Source organism: Lampetra planeri, chromosome 3, assembly GCF_965212315.1.
Source record: "Lampetra planeri chromosome 3, kcLamPlan1.2.h2, whole genome shotgun sequence".
Classification (NCBI taxonomy): Eukaryota; Metazoa; Chordata; class Hyperoartia; order Petromyzontiformes; family Petromyzontidae; genus Lampetra; species Lampetra planeri.
Genome location: NC_136109.1, coordinates 3,957,876 through 3,978,879, shown reverse-complemented (window position 1 = coordinate 3,978,879; position 21,004 = coordinate 3,957,876). Strand labels below are relative to the sequence as shown.

General features: G+C 50.2%; 2 protein-coding genes across 4 annotated transcripts in view; one reads left to right on the top strand and one right to left on the bottom strand.

Moving 5' to 3' along the window:
- The window catches only part of LOC144736680 (uncharacterized), an 828,508-nt gene that overhangs the window by 411,348 nt on the left and 396,156 nt on the right, over positions 1 to 21,004 (top strand). The window lies entirely within an intron of this gene.
- On the bottom strand, positions 8,803 to 15,132 carry LOC144736615 (uncharacterized). Its single transcript, XM_078619182.1, has 2 exons — positions 13,669 to 15,132; positions 8,803 to 8,891 (listed from the first exon to the last, which is right to left on the bottom strand). The coding sequence occupies exon 1, from the start codon at positions 14,939 to 14,941 to the stop codon at positions 13,910 to 13,912; it is 1,032 nt and encodes a 343-aa protein (XP_078475308.1). The 5' UTR covers positions 14,942 to 15,132; the 3' UTR covers positions 8,803 to 8,891; positions 13,669 to 13,909.

Genomic DNA, 21,004 nt, shown 5'->3' with positions numbered 1-21,004 from the left:
ATTATTTGGCATATGAACGGGCAGGGTTTAGGAAAGATAGGAACACAGTACAGCAAATCTTGATGCTAAGGATTATAGCTGAGAAAGCAAAGAGTAGAAACGGCTGGTTTACAACTGTTTCATAAATTTCCCGAAAGCATTAGATTTGATGAAGAAATATATAACGTGGGCAACATTAAGATCATACAGAGTAGGGTAAAGACTGATACAGATTCTGCAGGATATAGGAGAAAGGTCAAAGTCAGCATTAAAGTTTGGACAGGAAATAGGAGAATGGGTCCTAACAACTATAGGTACGTGACAGGGAGATCCACTATCACCAAACAACTTCGTCACAAACTTGAAAGAGTGATGGATGCCATTCAGGAAAATGGCACGGGAATATCTGTGCAAGGAGAAAGAATACATAACCTGAGATTCGCGGACGACATAGATCTATCTGATGGAAGAAAGCTGCATAGTACTGCAGGAAAATGTTTATAAGCTGAATAAGCAGGAAAGAATGCAGGACGGAGGATGAACGTGGGCAAGACAAAGACGACGATGTTCGGAAAGGAGAATATTGAGAGAATTAATACTGGAAAGCAGCAAGATTGTGAATGAAAAGGAATTTGTATACTTGGGAAATCTACTGACATAGGAAAACGACTGCATGAAAGATATAAGAGCGAGGATCACAAAGCCAAAAGGGGTAATGGCAGGATTGAATAACATCTAGGGAAGCAAGCAAATCAGCTACCAAGACCAAACTGAACATCTTAAGAATATGCGTGTTCAATACAGATTTGTATGCCTGCAAGACTTGGACATTGAAACAAGTCTGACAGAGATTAGATATTGGCAATCAAAATATATTGCTACAGATGGATACTTCATCTAAGCTGGACCCAAAGGGTGACCAACGTAGAAGTAAGCACGTAGAAGAAGAGCTGATGATGCAGGCAGTGATGACAGAGAAACGGTCACTATTTGGATACATATATAGGATGGACAACAACAGGAAAATTAAAATTGTGTTGTTTGGAAAAATGGAAGGAACCGGAAAGAGAGGAAGACCTAACAGAGAATGGCTGAACGACGACATAAGAAATGTGTGCCAGAAAGATGTGGCACTACTTGAGCATATTGGCACAAGACAGAGGAAAGTGGAAATAAATGGTGACATGTGCAGTGTGACACCTACAGGTTATCTGCCTATGGATCGTGATTATGATGATGTACAAAAGCTTATCTAGAACACCAGTTTAACATAACTGAATGTGTTGCCTTTTTTGCATTTAGAACACCAATTCAAAGGGTTGAGAAAATGTGGTTAAGGCTGAGAGCTTTTGCACAATCAATGCACACTCGTGTCTATTGTTAGATCTGTTTGTTTCCAGCCTGTATTAATGTCATGATTAGTTTTCTTGTTAAAAAAGATATGTATTGTTTACAGGGCACACACCATTACTGTATGCTACAGGCATAGGTGTATTTTCACTTGAGCTGGGTTTACCTTATTAGTAACAATATATTGCCTAGTTTATCGGACTGTTGAGAAGTGAGAAATAGCACTAACTACAAAATGAAATACAGGCAATAGTACTGACTACAAGATGAAATACAGGCAATAGTACTGACTACACGATGAAATACTGGAAATAGCACTGACTACACGATGAAATACTGGAAATAGTACTGACTACAAGATGAAATACAGGCATAGTACTGACTACAAGATGAAATACAGGCAATAGTACTGACTACAAGATGAAATACAGGCAATAGCACTGACTACACGATGAAATACTGGAAATAGTACTGACTACAAAATGAAATGCAGGCAATAGTACTGACTACAAGATGAAATACAGGCAATAGCACTGACTACAAGATGAAATACAGGCAATAGTACTGACTACAAGATGAAATGCAGGCAATAGTACTGACTACAAGATGAAATACAGGCAATAGTACTGACTACAAGATGAAATGCAGGCAATAGTACTGACTACAGGATGAAATACAGGCAATAGTACTGACTACAAGATGAAATGCAGGCAATAGTACTGACTACAAGATGAAATACAGGCAATAGCACTGACTACAAGATGAAATGCAGGCAATAGCACTGACTACAAGATGAAATACAGGCAATAGTACTGACTACAAGATGAAATACAGGCAATAGCACTGACTACAAGATGAAATGCAGGCAATAGCACTGACTACAAGATGAAATACAGGCAATAGCACTGACTACAAGATGAAATGCAGGCAATAGCACTGACTACAAGATGAAATGCAGGCAATAGTACTGACTACAAGATGAAATACAGGCAATAGCACTGACTACAAGATGAAATGCAGGCACTAGTACTGACTACAGGATGAAATACAGGCAATAGTACTGACTACAAGATGAAATGCAGGCAATAGTACTGACTACAAGATGAAATACAGGCAATAGCACTGACTACAAGATGAACTGCAGGCAATAGCACTGACTACAAGATGAAATACAGGCAACAGCACTGACTACAAGATAAAATACAGGCAATAGCACTGACTACAAGATGAAATGCAGGCAATAGCACTGACTACAAGATGAAATGCAGGAAATAGCACTGACTACAAGATGAAATACAGGCAATAGCACTGACTACAAGATGAAATGCAGGCAATAGCACTGACTACAAGATGAAATGCAGGAAATAGCACTGACTACAAGATGAACTGCAGGCAATAGCACTGACTACAAGATGAAATACAGGCAATAGCACTGACTACAAGATGAAATGCAGGAAATAGCACTGACTACAAGATGAACTGCAGGCAATAGCACTGACTACAAGATGAAATACAGGCAACAGCACTGACTACAAGATGAAATACAGGCAATAGCACTGACTACAAGATGAAATACAGGCAATAGCACTGACTACAAGATGAAATGCAGGCAATAGCACTGACTACAAGATGAAATACAGGCAATAGCACTGACTACAAGATGAAATGCAGGCAATAGTACTGACTACAAGATGAAATACAGGCAACAGCACTGACTACAAGATGAAATACAAGCAATATTACTGACTCCACAATGAAATGCAGGCAATAGTACTCACCTGCCATCAAGATTGCAGGTCAAAAGTGAAACTTTATGGAGCGTGGGCTTCATGAGATTGCTTTTTTTTACTTTTGTAAACTACTTTCCACAGTTTTTTTTATCCTCAGTCAAATGTAAATTGTTCTATTTTGTCTTTTCAGACGGCCGTGCTTTTACCATCATTGAAAGTGCATGTCCCAAAGGTGAGTGTCATTGCTCCTCTTTGAAAAACTCAATTTTGAGAAGGGCACAGGAAATACAGTGAGGGAAAAAAGTATTTGATCCCCTGCTGATTTTGTACGTTTGCCCACTGACAAAGAAATGATCAGTCTATAATTTTAATGGTAGGTTTATTTGAACAGTGAGAGACAGAATAACAAAAAAATCCAGAAAAACGCATGTCAAAAATGTTATAAATTGATTTGCATTTTCATGAGGGAAATAAGTATTTGACCCCCTCTCAATCAGAAAGATTTCTGGCTCCCAGGTGTCTTTTATACAGGTAACGAGCTGAGATTAGGAGCACACTCTTAAAGGGAATGCTCATAATCTTAGCATGTTACCTGTATAAAAGACACCTGTTCACAGAAGCAATCAATCAATCAGATTCCAAACTCTCCACCATGGCCAAGACCAAAGAGCTCTCCAAGGATGTCAGGGACAAGATTGTAGACAAGACTGGAATGGGCTACAAGACCATTGCCAAGCAGCTTGGTGAGGTGACAACAGTTGGTGCGATTATTTGCAAATGGAAGAAACACAAAAGAACTGTCAATCTCCCTCGGCCTGTGGCTCCATGCAAGATCTCACCTCGTGGAGTTTCAATGATCATGAGAACGGTGAGGAATCAGCCCAGAACACACGGGAGGATCTTGTCAATGATCTCAAGGCAGCTGGGACCATAGTCACCAAGAAAACAATTGGTAACACACTACGCCGTGAAGGACTGAAATTCTGCAGCGCCCGCAAGGTCCCCCTGCTCAAGAAAGCACATATACATGCCCGTCTGAAGTTTGCCAATAAACATCTGAATGATTCAGAGGACAACTGGGTGAAAGTGTTGTGGTCAAAATGGAGCTCTTTGGCATCAACTCAACTCGCCATGTTTGGAGGAGGAGGAATGCTGCCTATGACCCCAAGAACACCATCCCCACCGTCAAACATGGAGGTGGAAACATTATGCCTTGGGGGGTGTTTCTGCTAAGGGGACAGGACAACTTCACCGCATTAAAGGGACGATGGACGGGGCCATGTACCGTCAAATCTTTGGTGAGAGCCTCCTTCCCTCAGCCAGGGCATTGAAAATGGGTCGTGGATTGGTATTCCAGCATGACAATGACCCAAAACACACAGCCAAGGCAACAAAGGAGTGGCTCAAGAAGAAGCACATTAAGGTCCTGGAGTGGCCTAGCCAGTCTCCAGACCTTAATCCCATAGAAAATCTGTGGAGGGAGCTGAAGGTTCGAGTTGCCAAACGTCAGCCTCGAAACCTTAATGACTTGGAGAATATCTGCAAAGAGGAGTGGGACAAAATCCCTCCTGAGATGTGTGCAAACCTGGTGGCCAACTACAAGAAACGTCTGACCTCTGTAATTGCCAACAAGGGTTTTGCCACCAAGTACTAAGTCATGTTTTGCAGAGGGGTCAAATACTTATTTCCCTCATTAAAATGCAAATCAATATATAACATTTTTGACATGCGTTTTTCTGGATTTTGTTGTTATTCTGTCTCTCACTGTTCAAATAAACCTACCATTAAAATTATAGACTGATAATTTCTTTGTCAGTGGGCAAACGTACAAAATCAGCAGGGGATCAAATACTTTTTTCCCCTCACTGTAGCACTTGGCCTAGCACTGAGATACGGTATTCCCCCGTTATTCGCGAGGGATATATTCCAGAGATGCTCTTGAATAGCACATTTCACGGATATTGATATTAGGCTACCTAAATAATCTAATAAATACATTAAAATTATCACCGAGACACAGGCAACAGCACTGACTTACCAATGAGACAAGCAACAGCACTGACTTACCACTGACATCAGCAATAACACTGGCTTACCTCTGACACAAGCAACAGCACTGACTTACGACTGACCCACAAGCAACAGCACTGACTTACCACTGACACACAATCAATAGCACTGGCTTACCACTGAGACACAGGCAACAGCACTGGCTTACCACTGAGACACAAGCAATAACACTGGCTTACCATTGAGACTGCAGGTCAAACGCGTGACTTTCTGCAGTGGTGTCTTGACAAGTTTGGTTCCGTGATATTTTTTGGTTATTTGTTTAAACCTCATTATTTGGATGCACATTTCCCTAAATGTTACGTTTTATTTCTAGATGGCCATGCTTGCACCCAAGGCTGGATTATGGACTGGGCCAGCGGCGCCAGTGCTCCGGGTCCTCAGACGGCCAGGGGGCCTCCAAGCCTCAGGCAGCAAGCGGTGCGTGGCCCAAGACTTCCGAAGAAAGTTGAACGCCAGGGCCCTCAGTGCACACAGCGCAAGCTGACCACTAGGCCCCTGGGTTCTTAAAGCGAGCTAACCACTAGGGCCCCCCAGACCCCTCAGCGCTTACAATTTGAGGGCCCCTGGGCGCCTTGGTGTTTGAAATGTAAGCTGACCACTAGGGCCCCTCAGCGCTGACAGTGTGAGGGCCCCCAGGCCCCTTGCCATTTGAAGAGTGAGCTGACCACTCGGGCCTCAATGCCCCTGGGGCTTAAAGCGTGATTTGACCACTCGGGCCCCTGGGCCCCTCAGCACCTACAGTGTGAGGGTCCCTGGGCCCCTCCGTGCTTGAAGCATGAGCTGACCACGAGGGCCCCCGGGCCCCTCGGTGCTTACAGTGTGAGTTGACCACTAGGGCCCCCAGGCCCCTCGGTGCATACATCGAGCGTAACACCTGGGCCCCTTCGTACATACAGTGCATGCTTAAAACGAGAGCCTCTCGGAGAGTACAAGGCTTCGGTACAACTGAGGCACTGGTTGGCACACTACAATATGATGTGACATGATACAATATTCACCAACTAGTCAGTTAATTCTGCATAACAGGACAGTTTGAAGGGTGTCATATTATGGCAAGCCGTTCGTTATCCCTTTATTTTAGCTAGCTGCCCATTTTCCCTAGCTAGCTATCCATATGATTCAGCTTTCGATTTAAAGCTTTCGTTACTGCAGGGATTCATCTTCTTGGTTCTTTCGGTAAAGTCACGTACAATGGAAATAATAAAATAATAAACATTACAATAAAACATAATCAAATAATTCTCACGACGTTTCGGCCACAACGCAAGTGACCGTCCTCAGGTGAAGAACAGGTCTGTCAAGGAGACAGAGTCTGAATGATATCCCCAGGCTTGGAGCGTCTTTTTTAAGCTGGGATGGAGGGGGGGAGAGCGCCTTGACAAAATAATTTGCATATCAAGAGGAATTTAGCATATTTATGGGAAATGCAGATATGCGATTAGTACTACTTGTGAAATGCGTAGGAGGTTTGGCGAGGGGTTTAAAGTCATTATGCCCGTGCATTATGCAGGAATAGCAGCATCAAAGGGAGGGGGTAGGGGTAGCATTAATAAATAGAATGAATGTTAATAGTATGCAGCTGCAGTAACCAAAGAATGATGATACTACGTAGTTTATACTTTAGCTTTTTACGTGGTTGTTTGGTTACTGCAGCTGCATACTATTAACATTCCTTCCCTTTATTGATGCTGCCCCTACCCCCTCCCTTTGATGCTGTTAATCCTGCATAATGCATGGGCATAGAATGACTTTGAAAACCCCCCGCCCACCTCCTACGCATTTCACAAGTAGCACTAGTCGCATTCCTGCATTTCTCATGAATATGCTAAATTCCTCTTGATATGCAGATTCTTTTGTCAAGGCGCATTTTTCCCCCCTTCCAACCCAGCTTAAATAGACGCTCCAAGCGTGGTGGTGTTTCATATAGACGCTGTCGCCTCGACAGACCTGGTCTTCACCTGAGGACGGCTGCTTGTGTTGTGGCCGAAACGTCGTGAGAATTATTTTATGTTTTATTTTTATTATTTTATTACTTCCCTTCTACGTGACTTTACCGAAAGAACCAAGAAGATGAATCCCTGCAGTCACGAAAGCTTTAGATCGAAATTTAGCTGGAAGCATATTATATTTTTTGCGACGTAGAATTGTAATGTATTACTAACTGTTAGTAGCTCAGCTTATTGAAGAGTATATTTAGTATACTGATGATACTATGTAGGTTATACTTTAGTTGTTTACGTGGTGGTTTAGTTACTGCAGATACATACTATTAACATTAATTCTCTTTATTAATGATACCCCTACCCCCTCCCTTTGATGCTGCTAATCCTACAAAATGCACGGGCATAATGACTTTAAAACCCTCGCCAAACCTCCTACGCATTTCACAAGTAGTACTAATCGTATACCTGCATTTCCCATGAATATGCTAAATTCCTCTTGATATTCAAATTATTTTGTAAAGGCGCTCTCCCCCCCCCTCCATCCCAGCTTAAAAAAGACGCTCCAAGCCTGGGGTTGTCATTCAGACTCTGTCTCCTTGACAGACCTGTTCTTCACCTGAGGACGGCTGCTTGCGTTGTGGCCGAAACGTCGTGAGAATGATTTTATTATGTTTTATTTTAATTTTTATTATTTTATTATTTCCATTCTACGTGACTTTACCGAAAGAACCAAGAAGATGATTCAGCTTGTTAACAGATATTAGTCAGCTAGCTGCAATTTTTGCCAGATAGCTGCCCTTTCAACCAAATTAGCTGCACTAAAAAGCCAGCTAGTTAGACAGAGGGCTCCTCGTTTGTTGAGAGCTTCGTTAGCTGTTGACAAATCAATTATTCAAAATACACCACGGTTTTGTGAAACATTAAAAAATATGCCAAAAGATATACTTTTTCATACACTAACACATATATGAGACCCAATCAATACTTAAATTTTAAGGAAAACCTCATTAATTTTTTCCATAGACTGTCTGTTTTTAGATCCGTGGAAGTAGATAATGCTAACGTTGACATGCAAATTGTCGACAGCTCATACGAGGTCTTTTTTCCCCTCCCCATCGATGGGGTGTGACCTATGTGCATAGTCTCCACCAAGTAATTTCACTGATTTATCAGAAACTTTTGTTGGTTGTTCAGCTAATGAAAAAAAGTTATCATTTGAATTTCAGGCAACAATTATCTTTGAGTCAGGCAGGTATTTAAAACATGTGTAGAGAGGAGCCGACACGAGATTGCAGGGGTCTCGTCCTTTATTCCTTTCCTTCCATTCACACCTGTCGCCAGCCGTCCCAATCCCGTTCCCGCCAAAGGCCCCCCTTTCCCGCCCGTTCTCCCCTTATATCACCTCGATCACCCCTCCCCCTAACCCATCTATTGGTGGGAATCCTTCCCCTGACACCCCTACATCACCCCCCCCCCCCGGAGAAAAAATAACCGTCCTCGGTTCTGCCTCCCCCATGGACCATTTAAGTCTCCCCATGCCTCCCACCACTGACAGTGACGACAGCCCTTACCCCCCCCCACAACCCTACAATGCAATATAACACAACAAATCAATTGCGCGGCCTGCCCAGGTCTCCAGCCAGCATCCCGTAACAGCCCGGACATCCACAGGCAGCAGATGACCGTGGCGGCCCCCTCCTTCGAAGGCCCTCTCGTCGCGGTCCCTGGTTCGGTGGTGCCGGTGTCGCCTTGCCTGGCGCCGCTGTCTCTCCGGCCCCCGCTCGTGCCGCCGCTCCGTCAGGCCTCACATGGGGTGCTGTAGGTGACAAGGGAACACAGGGCACCGAACCCCCTGCCGGTCGGCGCGTGGTGGTCGGCGACCTTGGCCTGGGTAGGGATGATGATGATGTTGGCAGTGATGTTGGTGGTGATGTTGGTGAAGATGACGGTGGAGAGATGTATGGCTTAAGGCGGGTGGGGTGTACAAACCATCGTCGCTTACCCAGTTGGACCTGGACGCACTGCGGTCGGAGTGCTTTGATGACCTCGACCGGCCCTTTCCAGGGTCGGTGCAGCTTTGGTGAGAGGCCAACCGGCACCTGAGGACAGTGTAGCCATGCCTGGTCCCCAACTTTAAAGGGCTTGGCTGTCACTGTCCTCTCCCGTATCCGTACATTACTCTCTTGGCTCGCGGCCGATGCGGCCTCGGCTGCTTGGCGGGCCTCTCTCAAATAAATGAGGGAGGTCTTTAGTGCCTTCGGCCATGCGTCGGCTCTTGCCGGAATGTCCGTCAGCTGCACCTCAATAGGCGGAACGGGATCCCGTCCGTACATCAGGAAAAACGGCGAGAACCCCGTCGCCGCGTGTGGGGCCACCCTGTACGCCGCTAAGACCGATGGAATGTGGAGGTCCCAGTCGGAATGGTTTTCGTCCACCACTTGGGACAGCATGGCCGCTATGGTGCGGTTAAGCCGCTCTACCATCCCATCGGTCTGGGGATGATATGGAGATGTTCGGACCTTTTTAGTGCCCAGGATAGAGCAGACGTCCTTCAATAGCTGTGAGGAGAAATTCCTGCCCTGATCCGTGAGCAACCGCTCCGGTGCCCCCTTATCAAGGACATAGCCTCCCACGAAGGCATCGGCGATGGTCTGTGCCGTTTGGTCCGGGAGGGCCCACGCCATCGGCCACCTCGTGCAGTACTCGACTCCGACCAACAGGTATTTATTTCCCCGTGGCGTGACCGGCAGCGGTCCCAAGATGTCCAACGCAACCAATTCGTTGACCCTGGTCACCGTGATGGGCTGTAGGGGCGCCCGGCTTACCCGGGGTGGCGGCTTTCGCCGCGCACATTCGACGCAGGTAGCGACCCATCGATGCACGTCAGCGGTCATACCTGGCCAAAAGTACCGACCCTGTAATGTGTGCAGTGTCTTCCGCCCTGCCAGGTGCAGCAGCTGGCGGCCGTGTACGTCCATAACCAATTGTTGACGCAGCGACTCCGGAACTACCAGGCATCGCCGGCGCCCTGTCGGGTCCCATCGCATGAGGAGATCCTCCCATACGATGTACTCCTCCCCCCCTGCCTCTGCTGAGGCGCGTAGTGTTCGCAGTGGGGCTTCCTCCAGCTGTAGCCGTCTCCAATCGTCCAAGGTCAGCCCCAGGTCGTGGTCGGTCAGCTGGACCTCACCCTGTGCGCCCTCCGCCGTGCGTACAGGAGCGATGACCGTCCCCTCCGGCCTCGCCTCCTTGCAGCGTGCCCCGCCTGTGGTGCATGCACAAGGGCCCTGGGGCACCAGTCGGGACAATGCGTCTGCGTTGGCATGTCTGGTCCCTTTGCGATGCACTACTTGGTACCTGTACTCCTGCAGGCGTTCTATCCATCTGGCCAGCTGGCCCGAAGGCTGGTCGATGCGGAGCGAATACTGCAAGGCCGCGTGGTCAGTGCGGACCGTAAATTTGCGACCATACAGGTAGGGTCGGAATTGCTGCACAAAGTGAACGACTGCCAGGAGTTCCCTACGTGTGACGCAGTAGCGCTGCTCCGCTGATGAAAGCACGCGACTACCATAGGCGATAACCACCTCCCGACCCTGCTGGACTTGCGACAAAACACTGCCGATGCCCACATCGCTGGCGTCCGTGTCCAGGATAAAGGGGAGGCCAAAATCCGGAAAGGCCAATGGTGGTGCATCTGTCAGACGTGAGCGCAGCTGCTGGAATGCCTCTTCCTCCAGAGGGCCCCAATAAAACCTCTGGTTCTTCGCCGTCAACACGTGCAAGGGCTTGGCAATGGTTGCGAAGTTGGGCACAAACCGGCGGTAGTAAGAAACGAAACCCACAAACCGGCGTACCTCCGGAACCGTTGTGGGAACAGCCCAGGCCCTCACGCAGGCCGTCTTTTCCGGGTCTGTAGCCACTCCCGACTCACTGACGACGTGGCCCAAGTAGCGTACCGACGACTGCATAAGGTGGCACTTCGACGGCTTGAGCTTCAAGTTCGCGTTCCGGAACCGCAGGAACACCTGACGCAATCGGTCAATGTGTTCCTCGAATGATCGGCTGAAAACAATGACGTCGTCCAGGTAGATGAGGCACGTTTCCCATTGGAGGCCTGCCAAGGCCAACTCCATTATGCGTTGGAACGTTGCCGGCGCCGTCTGGAGGCCCATAGGCAGGCAGTTGAACTCGAACAGGCCCTGTGGTGTCCGGAATGCTGTTTTAGGCCGGGAGTCCGCGTCTAGTGGGACCTGCCAGAACCCGGACAACAAATCCAGCGTACTGAAAAATTTTGCTCCCGCCAGTGCATCCAATGAGTCGTCGATACGTGGTAGGGGATATGCGTCGGCCAGCGTGACGGCATTGAGGCGTCGGAAGTCCACACAGAATCTCAGTGACCCATCTGACTTCTTGACTAGGACCACCGGTGCCCCCCAGGGACTCGAGGATGGAGAAATTATGTCGGCCCGCAGCATCTCCTGCACCGCTTGTTGAATGTGCCCTTTTTCCATTGGGCTCATTCTATATGTGTTTTGGCGCAGGGGTGCGGCATCTCCCGTGTTGATGTGGTGCTGTGACAGATTTGTGCGCCCTAGGTCGAACGGTCCCCGGCTGAACACGTCCGAGAACTCCTGCAATAACGAGTGCAGCTGCTGTTTCTGGTCGGGCGGCAATCCCGGCTCAGGCCCCGCCAGCTGGTCCATCCACGATTTGGCCCCTCTGTCCTCGGACTGGCCGATGCTGCCTACAAGCTCGGGCTCTGTCCCTGGGGCTCCTAGTGACAAGGGACTAACGTGGGCCAGAACTGTTCCCTCCTGCACCGTCGCTGTTCTATCGGAGGTGTTCAGCACCTGAATGAACAGATGCTGGTTCCTCTGTACAATAGTTTCGGCCCCCACCAGCGCATGACGATCCATGGCCGCTGACGCCGGAGACACCAGGATGGGTGAGTCTGGTCGGGCTGTCACGAGGGGGGACCGATATTGCAGCGGAACCAGCATCTGGGCTGCCGGGGGAATGGAGACAGACTTACTGACCAGAGCCTGCACGTAGGGTACACCCCGGCTGGCCCCCTCCGCCTTTAGGAAATGGAGATGCGTTCCCTGGACTTCCACCCGCCCATTGGCCAGATCGATTTTCATTGGCATCCGCCTCAGAAAGTCCGTCCCCAACAGGCAGGGTACGGGCAACGTTGCGGAGACAAGGATGGGTCCTGCTACCGAAAGCTGCCCAATCTGTATCGGGGCTTCAACCTGGCCCAGGAAGCCCATGCTGCCTCCATTTGCTGCAATGAACGTTGTCTTGACGGGGACTAAAGGTCGGATTTTATCCGGCAGCATCTCATGCATGGTGCTCGAGATGATCGTGGCTGATGCCCCCGTATCGACCAAGATACGTGCCGACACTCCCGCGATTTCACCGACCAGGACCGAGGTTCCTGACGTGGCCGCTACCACCCGCCTTGCCAGCTTCCTCCATTGTGTGGCTGAGTCCGGCCACTGACCAGGCGGCGTCTCGTTATCCTGTGGTGCATGGTGAAATGATGGGGGATGGGTGTGGATGGACTGAAGATGGGGTTCCTCCCTTTGGAGTGCGTCCCAGCAGGGTGAACGCGCCCTTGTTACATAGTGTGGGCTTACCCCTGGGTTGCGGGCTGGGCTCTCTATGTAGTGCAAATTGCCCCCCCTAGGTGACGTAGGATGGGCCCCCCTTGTGGTGTGGGGGGGCCCCCCCATTGCAGGGGGCGGTGGGGACTGGGGGGTGGGCCTTCCCGTGAGCCCCTCTCTTTCCTTTGTCACGGGGGCGTGGTCCCCCTGGTTCCGTCTCGCTCTGTCGCAAAGCGGTGGTGAGGCGGGTCGTGGAATTGCTCCAGGGCGCAATGTCAATCGTGTGGGCTGCCTCCGCCCCCGGGCCGTTGCCCCTGGCAACTCGCCGGCGTTGCAGGTAACTGGTGACGTCACGCCCGCCGGTGACGTCACGCCCGCCCGCGAACCCACGCCCGCCCGCGAAACCACGCCCACCCGCGACGTCACGCCCGCCCGCGAAACCCCGCCCGCCCGCGAAACCACGCCCACCCGCGACGTCACGCCCGCCCGCGAACCCACGCCCGCCCGCGAAACCCCGCCCGCGCGCGACGTCACGCCCGGCATCGACGTCGCTGCCGGCCGCGACGTCACTTCCGCCCGCGACGTCACCTCCGCCCGCGACGTCACCTCCGTCCGCGACGTCCCTCCCGGCGTCGGCGCGACTCCCGGCGCGGTCCCCGGCCTCGGCGCGATCCCCGACGCGGTCCCTGGCCCCGGCGCGATTCCAGGCGCGGTCCACGGCCCCGGCGCAATTCCCGGCGCGATCCGCGACACCACTTCCGACCGCGACGTCACTTCCGGACGCAACGTCACGTCCGTTCGCGACGCCACTCCGGGTCGCGATGCGACCACAGGCCCCGGCGCTATCCCCTTCCCCCGACCAGAACAGCGGGGACCGGGAACCGACACCACCGGCGCCCACCCCGAGGAGACTCCCGGTGAGTTCGCGGCGTCGGAAGTGTAATTACCCGGCCCGCCCGAGAGGCCGGGTGGGACGGCGTCACTCGCCTGGCTCCTGTCGGCGTTCGGCCCCGGCAGGTTCCAGGTGACGTTGGCGGCCTCCGGCTCCGTGCGGCACCCCCTCGCCACATGCCCCTCGCGACCACAACGGTGGCAGACCCACGGGGCGTTGCGTCGGGGGGGCTCGGCGCGATGTTGTAGAGGCGGCTGCCAGCGACGCGGCGGTTGGTCCCTCTGCTCCGCCAGTCCCCGGATCGCCGCGTACACCTCCCGCAGCGATGGCTCCGTCTCAGACGTCGGCGGTCCGTCCCCAGATGCCCCACCGGCAGCCTGTGGTGACGGTGCAGGTTCGGCGGTTAGTGTCGCTGGACCAAGTAGCGCCGCGGCAACGGCTGGGCTGTTCCCCCCCCGCCGCGCCAGCCACCGGGCCCACGGGTGGCGCCCGGCCCATGACCTGCTCGTGGGCTTGGATGGTCCGGGCAGCCCACAGCGAGGTGCGTTCTTCCGGCGTCACTACGGGCATTACAACGCCGGCGCGGCAAGCGTAGGCGATGAGGTGCTCGACCACGAGGTCCTCGAGCGCTTCTTCAGCCAGGCGAGGGAAAGCTCTCCTCGCCAACACGAGCAGCGCCCCCCTGTAGGCTAAAGGGGATTCTTTAGCCCCTCGCTGGCGATCCTGGAACCGTTTAAAGGCTCCTTCCGCCGGGCAATAGATCTCCCCCAAAGCCTCGTAGGCCGCCTGTAGCGTGGACTTGCTGTGCGAGGGAAGGGAGGTGTAAGAGGAGAGTGCTTCTTTGCCCAGAACAGATGGCAGCGCTCGTAGGGCCTCTTCGTCTGTCCACTCGAGAGCGTGGAAGGCAGCCTCGAATCGGCGGACAAACTCCTCCCAATCTTCTTCCTCAGCCACAAACTTGTCGACGGGCCCCAGCCGACGCGGCCGTCCGGCCACCTGCTCTCCGTGTTGGGTGTTTAGCCCTGGGGGTTTTGGCGGGAGCGGCGGCGGCTGGCGTGACGAGGTTGGTTGCGGCTCCTGCCCGGCCGGCTGGTCGGCGTCCGGTTCCCGTGGCCTCTCCTCCCGTAGTACGCGTGGGGGTGGGGGTCCCGGTGCCGGCGGGCCCCCCATAGGGAGCCTCTGCAAGAGCTCCTGGAGCGCCCTCTCCACGCGGGCCATGCGGTCCTCCATGCGATCCTCCAGGCGATCCGGGCCCCCTTCTGCTGCTTCTGACAGCAGGCCCCCTTGTTGCCCAGGATGTGAAGGATCCCCGGCCCCTGCTTCCTCCTCCCTCGGCTCCCTCCCGCGAGGATTCTTCTTTGTAGCCATTAGGATCCCACCGCTGCCACCAAATGTAGAGAGGAGCCGACACGAGATTGCAGGGGTCTCGTCCTTTATTCCTTTCCTTCCATTCACACCTGTCGCCAGCCGTCCCAATCCCGTTCCCGCCAAAGGCCCCCCTTTCCCGCCCGTTCTCCCCTTATATCACCTCGATCACCCCTCCCCCTAACCCATCTATTGGTGGGAATCCTTCCCCTGACACCCCTACACATGTATTGGTAGGAAAAGCCACAGTTAGATGCCTGTTTTCTTGTTTGGTACGCCACAGTAATATATTCAGAAACTTTTTTCATCTTTTTCTAAAACTACCGGCATTTTAAAGGATATTTCAACAATCCCTCCTAAGGACTATTTTCTAACAGCCTTTTTAAAGGGTTGGGGTTATTTTCTTTTATATGCTTTTCTATTTTTTCCTTTTATCTACTCAAAGGTACAAGTAGACTATAAAATACTACCACTTTATTGTATTTTCCAACAACAGTATTTGAACGTGTTGTTATTATTAAGATATATTAATTCAATTCTTATTTAAAAAGTATTGAGATATGCTATAAATATATTAATATAAATGACATACTAGTTCTGAAATATGGACCACAACGTTGGAATAGTGGTGCTTCCAAAAGGAAAGATAAAAAAGAAAAGGAGGCAAGAGAGGCCGTTTTGCTTCAAAGTGTTTCACTCATTGCCACCTTCTTTCAAAAACCCTCTGATAGTAATAATGATGACAGCAGCACTGTTGTCATCTGTGAGGAAGGAACTAGCCCTAGTTCAGTTTCCAGTAATTTTGTCACTCCCCCAGAGCCTTCCTTTGAAGGCGAACTCTCAACAGCTAATGGTATACAAGAACCATCATTTCCACCTCAGGAGCAGTTAGGCAATTCACAATAATGAAATCAGCAACCAAGCCAAGCCATTCCTGGTGCTATGAGGTTACTGACCCTGCATTATAGCAAGGCACTTCCAGTGACATTGTTAAGTCAGTGCTTATTGAAAGAGGAGCAGTCCCCTTCCAAACCGCAGTGAAAAATACCCAGCTTCAGTCCGAGATAGAGCGCTTGGTGGAAAGACTATGAGTTTCAACCATTAACTTCTGAACTGTATATTGCCAAATGAGCAGAAGGTTTCTAGGTTTCTAGACAGTGGCTACTGTACTCATCCTTAACAGGTTGTGTGCACTGTTTTGCATGCAAACTGTTCTCCAGCAATCTCGGTGGCTTTAGTCAGGGGGTTAGTGACTGGAAGCACTCTGAAAAAAAAGGGGATCACGAAAAGAGTGCAGTACACAGATCATGCATGCTTGCTTTGCACCAGCGGACAAAGGGCAGTACTATAGATGCAGATCTCATGCAGCAACTTGATGGGGAACGTAAATAGTCGAGGGAAATTTTTAAAAGAGTTGCGGCAGTGATCAAGTTATTGGGTGAAAGAGGACTCCACCCTAGACCTGTCACATGTGGACCAATTGACGTTCATATTCCGGTTTGTTAGCAGTGGGAATGTGGTGGAGCGATTCCTGGGTTTTGAGCCAATTGAGAACCACATAGGTAACAGTTTAGCAGGCTGTGTGACTGATGGTGGAGGGCCTTGGGTTGGACCTCTCAAACTGTAGAGGTCAGTCATATGACAATGCAAGCAACATGTCAGAAAATACAATGGGCTACAGGCCCACCTGAAACAAAAAAACCCTCTGATAGAGTATGTGCCTTGCACAGTGCATTCACTTAACTTAGTTAGTGTTAACACCTTAGACGGCAGTAGCCCAGAGGCTGATGAGTCTTTTTTACATGTTGCAGTCACTGTACACATTTTGCTCTTCATCCACACACAGATGGGGGAAAGTCTTTCAGAAGACAGATGCCAGACTGGCATTCAAATCGTTGTCCAATACTCGGTGGAGTGCTCAGGTAGAGTCAACCAAGGCACTGTGGAGAAATTACACTTACATTAGAGAGGCCTTCGGTTGTATGTGCAATGATGATAATGAGAAAAGTGATACTCGAATTGAGGCCGCTGGACTATGTGCTAAATTGCACACCTTAGAAATGGTGGCACATTTGTGGGACGTCATACTTGACCGGTTCCACACTACAAGCATTAACCTGTAGTAGAATTGTATGGAGACAGAGTCATCGTAGGAGGCAACACGTTTTATTTATAATTATCACAGTAACACAACTAGGTCCCTAACACGAAGGGGTAATGGCCCCTTCCACCCACAACCTAGGGAGGTACAGCCTCCGGGCTCACGTACACTAGCCACCGGGCTAACTGCTCCTATGGCCCTCCGGCTAGCTGGACCTAGGGGAGGCTGACCCACCACTGGCTCGGTGGGTCCCCGACCACTGGCCCATCCAGACCCGGCCCTTAAAAGGACGTCGGGCTGAGGGATCCTCAGGGTCCTAGCCTCCTGACCACTGGCACTGCACTGAGCCTTGGCCCTGAGAAGGACGTCGGGGCTTGGAGTCCAGGGTCTTGTCTTCAGGCGGCTTCTTGGCTTCGGCTTGAGGCGAACTGACTCTGCTCTCAATATCTCGCCTTTTATACCATTCCCCACCGAGGGGCGGGGTTCTGTGGGATCCTACGCACTCCCCAGCCCCCTCCCGGTGTGTGTGTGGGCGTGTCATACACACGGCTCTCTCTCTCTCGTGGCGGCAGCTGCAGCCCGTCAGCTGCTGGATGAGCTGAGTCGGCACGACGCTTGTTTTTGAGGTGCCTGGTTGCGCTCGCAGCTCGTCCGCTGCTGCTGGTCGTCTGATGCTCGCTTGGTCGATGCTTGGCGCTTTCCGCCATTTCTCCAGGTTGATTGCTTGTTGTTGCCCGTCACTCTTTCTTTCTTTCTCTCTCCTTGATCGTGCAGCTGCCAGCTTCACACGGACACCCGCTGGTGCCTCTCCCACCCGTACTTCATGGCTGCGCTGGCTTAGGCTCTTTCCACTGCTCCGTTCTCTCTCCTTTGGCGGGCAGCTGCCAGCTTCGTGCTGGCATTCGTTGGTGCCTCTCCCACCCTTCCTTCAGGGCTTCGCCTTTTTGTTGCTAAACTTGACTGCTCTCCGTCCTTCCTCCAAGAGGGCTCGTGCTGTGAGCTGCTCGTTGCTGGCAGGATCACTCACTCTCAAAACTTGTAAATTGTATTCACACACCTCTTGCACAACTCTGATAGCTTAGTACAATACAACTTATCACAATACTTGACTCTGCAAGTGACTAAAAACATCAGGATGAATGTAGAATGAAACTTTCAGCAAAACTCTCTCGGTCCATGCTGAACTCAGCACCTAGAAACACCTCGCCCCTCTTCTCTGCGAGACACGACACCCATGGTTGATCTCGAGGCTATGCCCCGGAGCCTGCCTCTTGCAGTACTAAGCTGCATGATCTGTGTTCTTGCTTATATGTGAAATTCTCTCACCTCTGCATGTCTTTTTCGAAAAAAAACCAGATGCCCTCTGTCTCGTTCTCCTCCCGTGGCCGCAGCCGCCTGGTTGCCCCCCCCCCCCCCCATTTAGAACTTTGACTGGCTGCTTTTGATCACCATGTTTATTTTTTGGTTTGCATCCCCCCCCCCCTGCCTTCGTGGTGTTTGCTATCTCAAGGGGAGGCACCCTCCCTTCATACGTATTTTATTGCAACCATGTGTTGTGTCAAATTGTGGGAAGACAAATGCGGTTTGGGGCTTTGGTCCTCTGGAATACATGTTATCTTGGTTGTGTGTGATTGACCTATTTCGCCTTGTATCTCTTTTGACTTACCCTAGGTCTAATACTTCATGATTATTATTTGCTTTATCTTTAGCCAAGATTTTTGATTTACTATAGTTGTTACCACAGGTATTCCAAGGGTTTTATTAACTTTTTCTCCCAGTCTGTATCCAGGGATCTGTGCTTTGATATCCTGAGGATGGAGATGTAACTAAGTTTTAACTTCAGCTGTCTTGACTGCCGAAATTCATATTCCTTGGTTCTTTTGGTAAAGTCACTTAGAAAGATACAATAAGAAACAATATACAGTATGAGGTGAATAAGGGTGAAAGAAAATAAGTAATAATAAAAGCCACTAATGTAGACTGCAGTCTATAATGTCGATTTCTTCTTGTTGCTAAGTTTCGAACTTTTACCGAATAAAAAAAAACGCCAGATGTAACGTCCGATTGTCCCGTGGCTCTCGCTCTTGTGGAAAGCCGATTGGGGTGGTGTAAACGCTATGTCAGCAAGTTTTTATTTTAAACCAGGAAATTTGTTTGTGAACTGTCCAAAACGTCCGAGGAGGTCGTGACTCATGGTCCCCTGTCCCGTGGTAATTTTCCAGATTGTCGTTAACCTCCCTTTGCCCCGGAGTTTATAATTTAATGGCTCTTTATGACCTCCCTCCAGTTGCTTTAAAGTGGCAAGGCAGCTGGGGTGTGAGGGTGGGGGTGTGCCTCACTCTTTCATGCCCCATGCTACAACCCGATTGATTATTATTTTAAAAAATATATTGGCAGAATTATTCTTAATATAATTTTTTGGAAAAAGGCCTATATATATACAACAACGGGACCATGATCCGGCCCTGCCCTAGTAGTGTGTGGTATTCTGGGTGTGTGGTACGATGGGTGTGCAGAATGTAAAGTGTATGTAGTGTGTCCATGTGTAGTACTCTGGGTGTGTGGTATTATGGGTGTGTAGAGTTTAAGGTGTGTGGTGGTACTCTGGGCGTGTGGTAGTATGGGTGCTCAGAGTTTAACGTGTATAGCACTATGGGCATGTTCATACGAGGTGTTAGAGGCATGTGCTCGCCCCGTGTGGGGGAAGGAGCTGTGGGGGATTTAGGGAGTGACCGCTGGGGCGGTGCTGTCTGCGGTCAGATTGGCGCGTAACTTGAGCTCTGTGTTGGTTCTACAAAGTGCCTTCGCTCGCAACCATCTCCATCTTCTCCTAGGGTCAGCCAGCGTCTTACCCTCCACCCCCGTCAACATCGCCCTGCGCTACAGCCACATAACACGGGGCCTGACTGCATAATCGGAGCGAGCGGCACGGAGCGTGAACTCAGCGGCGAGCAGGTACGAGGAGGGCCACTGGAACACATGGGGTGAGGGGGCATGGGAAGCATGGGGAAATCCGTTCACGGGCTGTGGGGGGGGGCACGCCAGGGTTGCTCACTCGCCTTCCTGGGACCCGATCTCGGCGCTGGAGGAGTAAACACCGCGAGCCAGCAGTTGATCCTTATGGTGGTATCCCGGGGTGACAAATAATACAAAATGGCCGAGGCAATTAAATATATTATTTCTGGGACACTATTTTTTCGGGTAGTGGAGAGTGGGCGAGTAGAGTGAATCGTTACCCCCCTGACGATAGCGATTTTTTTCAGGTGTACTGTGAGCTACCATGTTGCAAGAGTGTCGCTAAATGCCCTTTGAAATATGAATGAGGCTTGCTGCCTGTTTGCCATAACTGTGCATGTGAAACGGAAAAAAGGGATCTTTTGTTCTGTCTAATTTATTTCAAGGTCGTAGCGCCATATGATGAGACGAATAAGCCATTTGGAAGTCTCACAGTAGAATTGTTATTTTATGCAGGATGTCTCACAAACTTGTGGTCGAACTCTCCCATGCACCCTGCGAAAGTAAGTGAAAACGAAATTAATGTGTTTTGGGTCTTTCGGTAAAGTCACGTAGATAGGTTCAAAGATAATAACAAAACATAACTAAAACTACGAGGTTTCCATCGCAAAACAAGCAATCGTCATCAGGAGAAAAAATAGCGGGAAAACTGCTGAGGCAGGATGTTTTAAAGGTTTTAAATGGGTGTAGCCCAAGGGTCATAAGTGAAGTGGGCGGGGCTAGTGATGTTAAAATGAGAAATTTCCATGAAAATGTATGATCAGAGAGCTATCTCCACGACGACAAAGCTGCGGAAGTGGCCATTGTGAGAGATTAGCATGTCAATGTAAGATCGCCGAGCCACCGCCACATCGAAGAAAACGAGCAATGGTGACTGTTAGTGTGAGACATTTAACCTGTTAATGTAAAACCAGAGAGTCGAAAATAACTACGAACATTGGAAGGTAGGA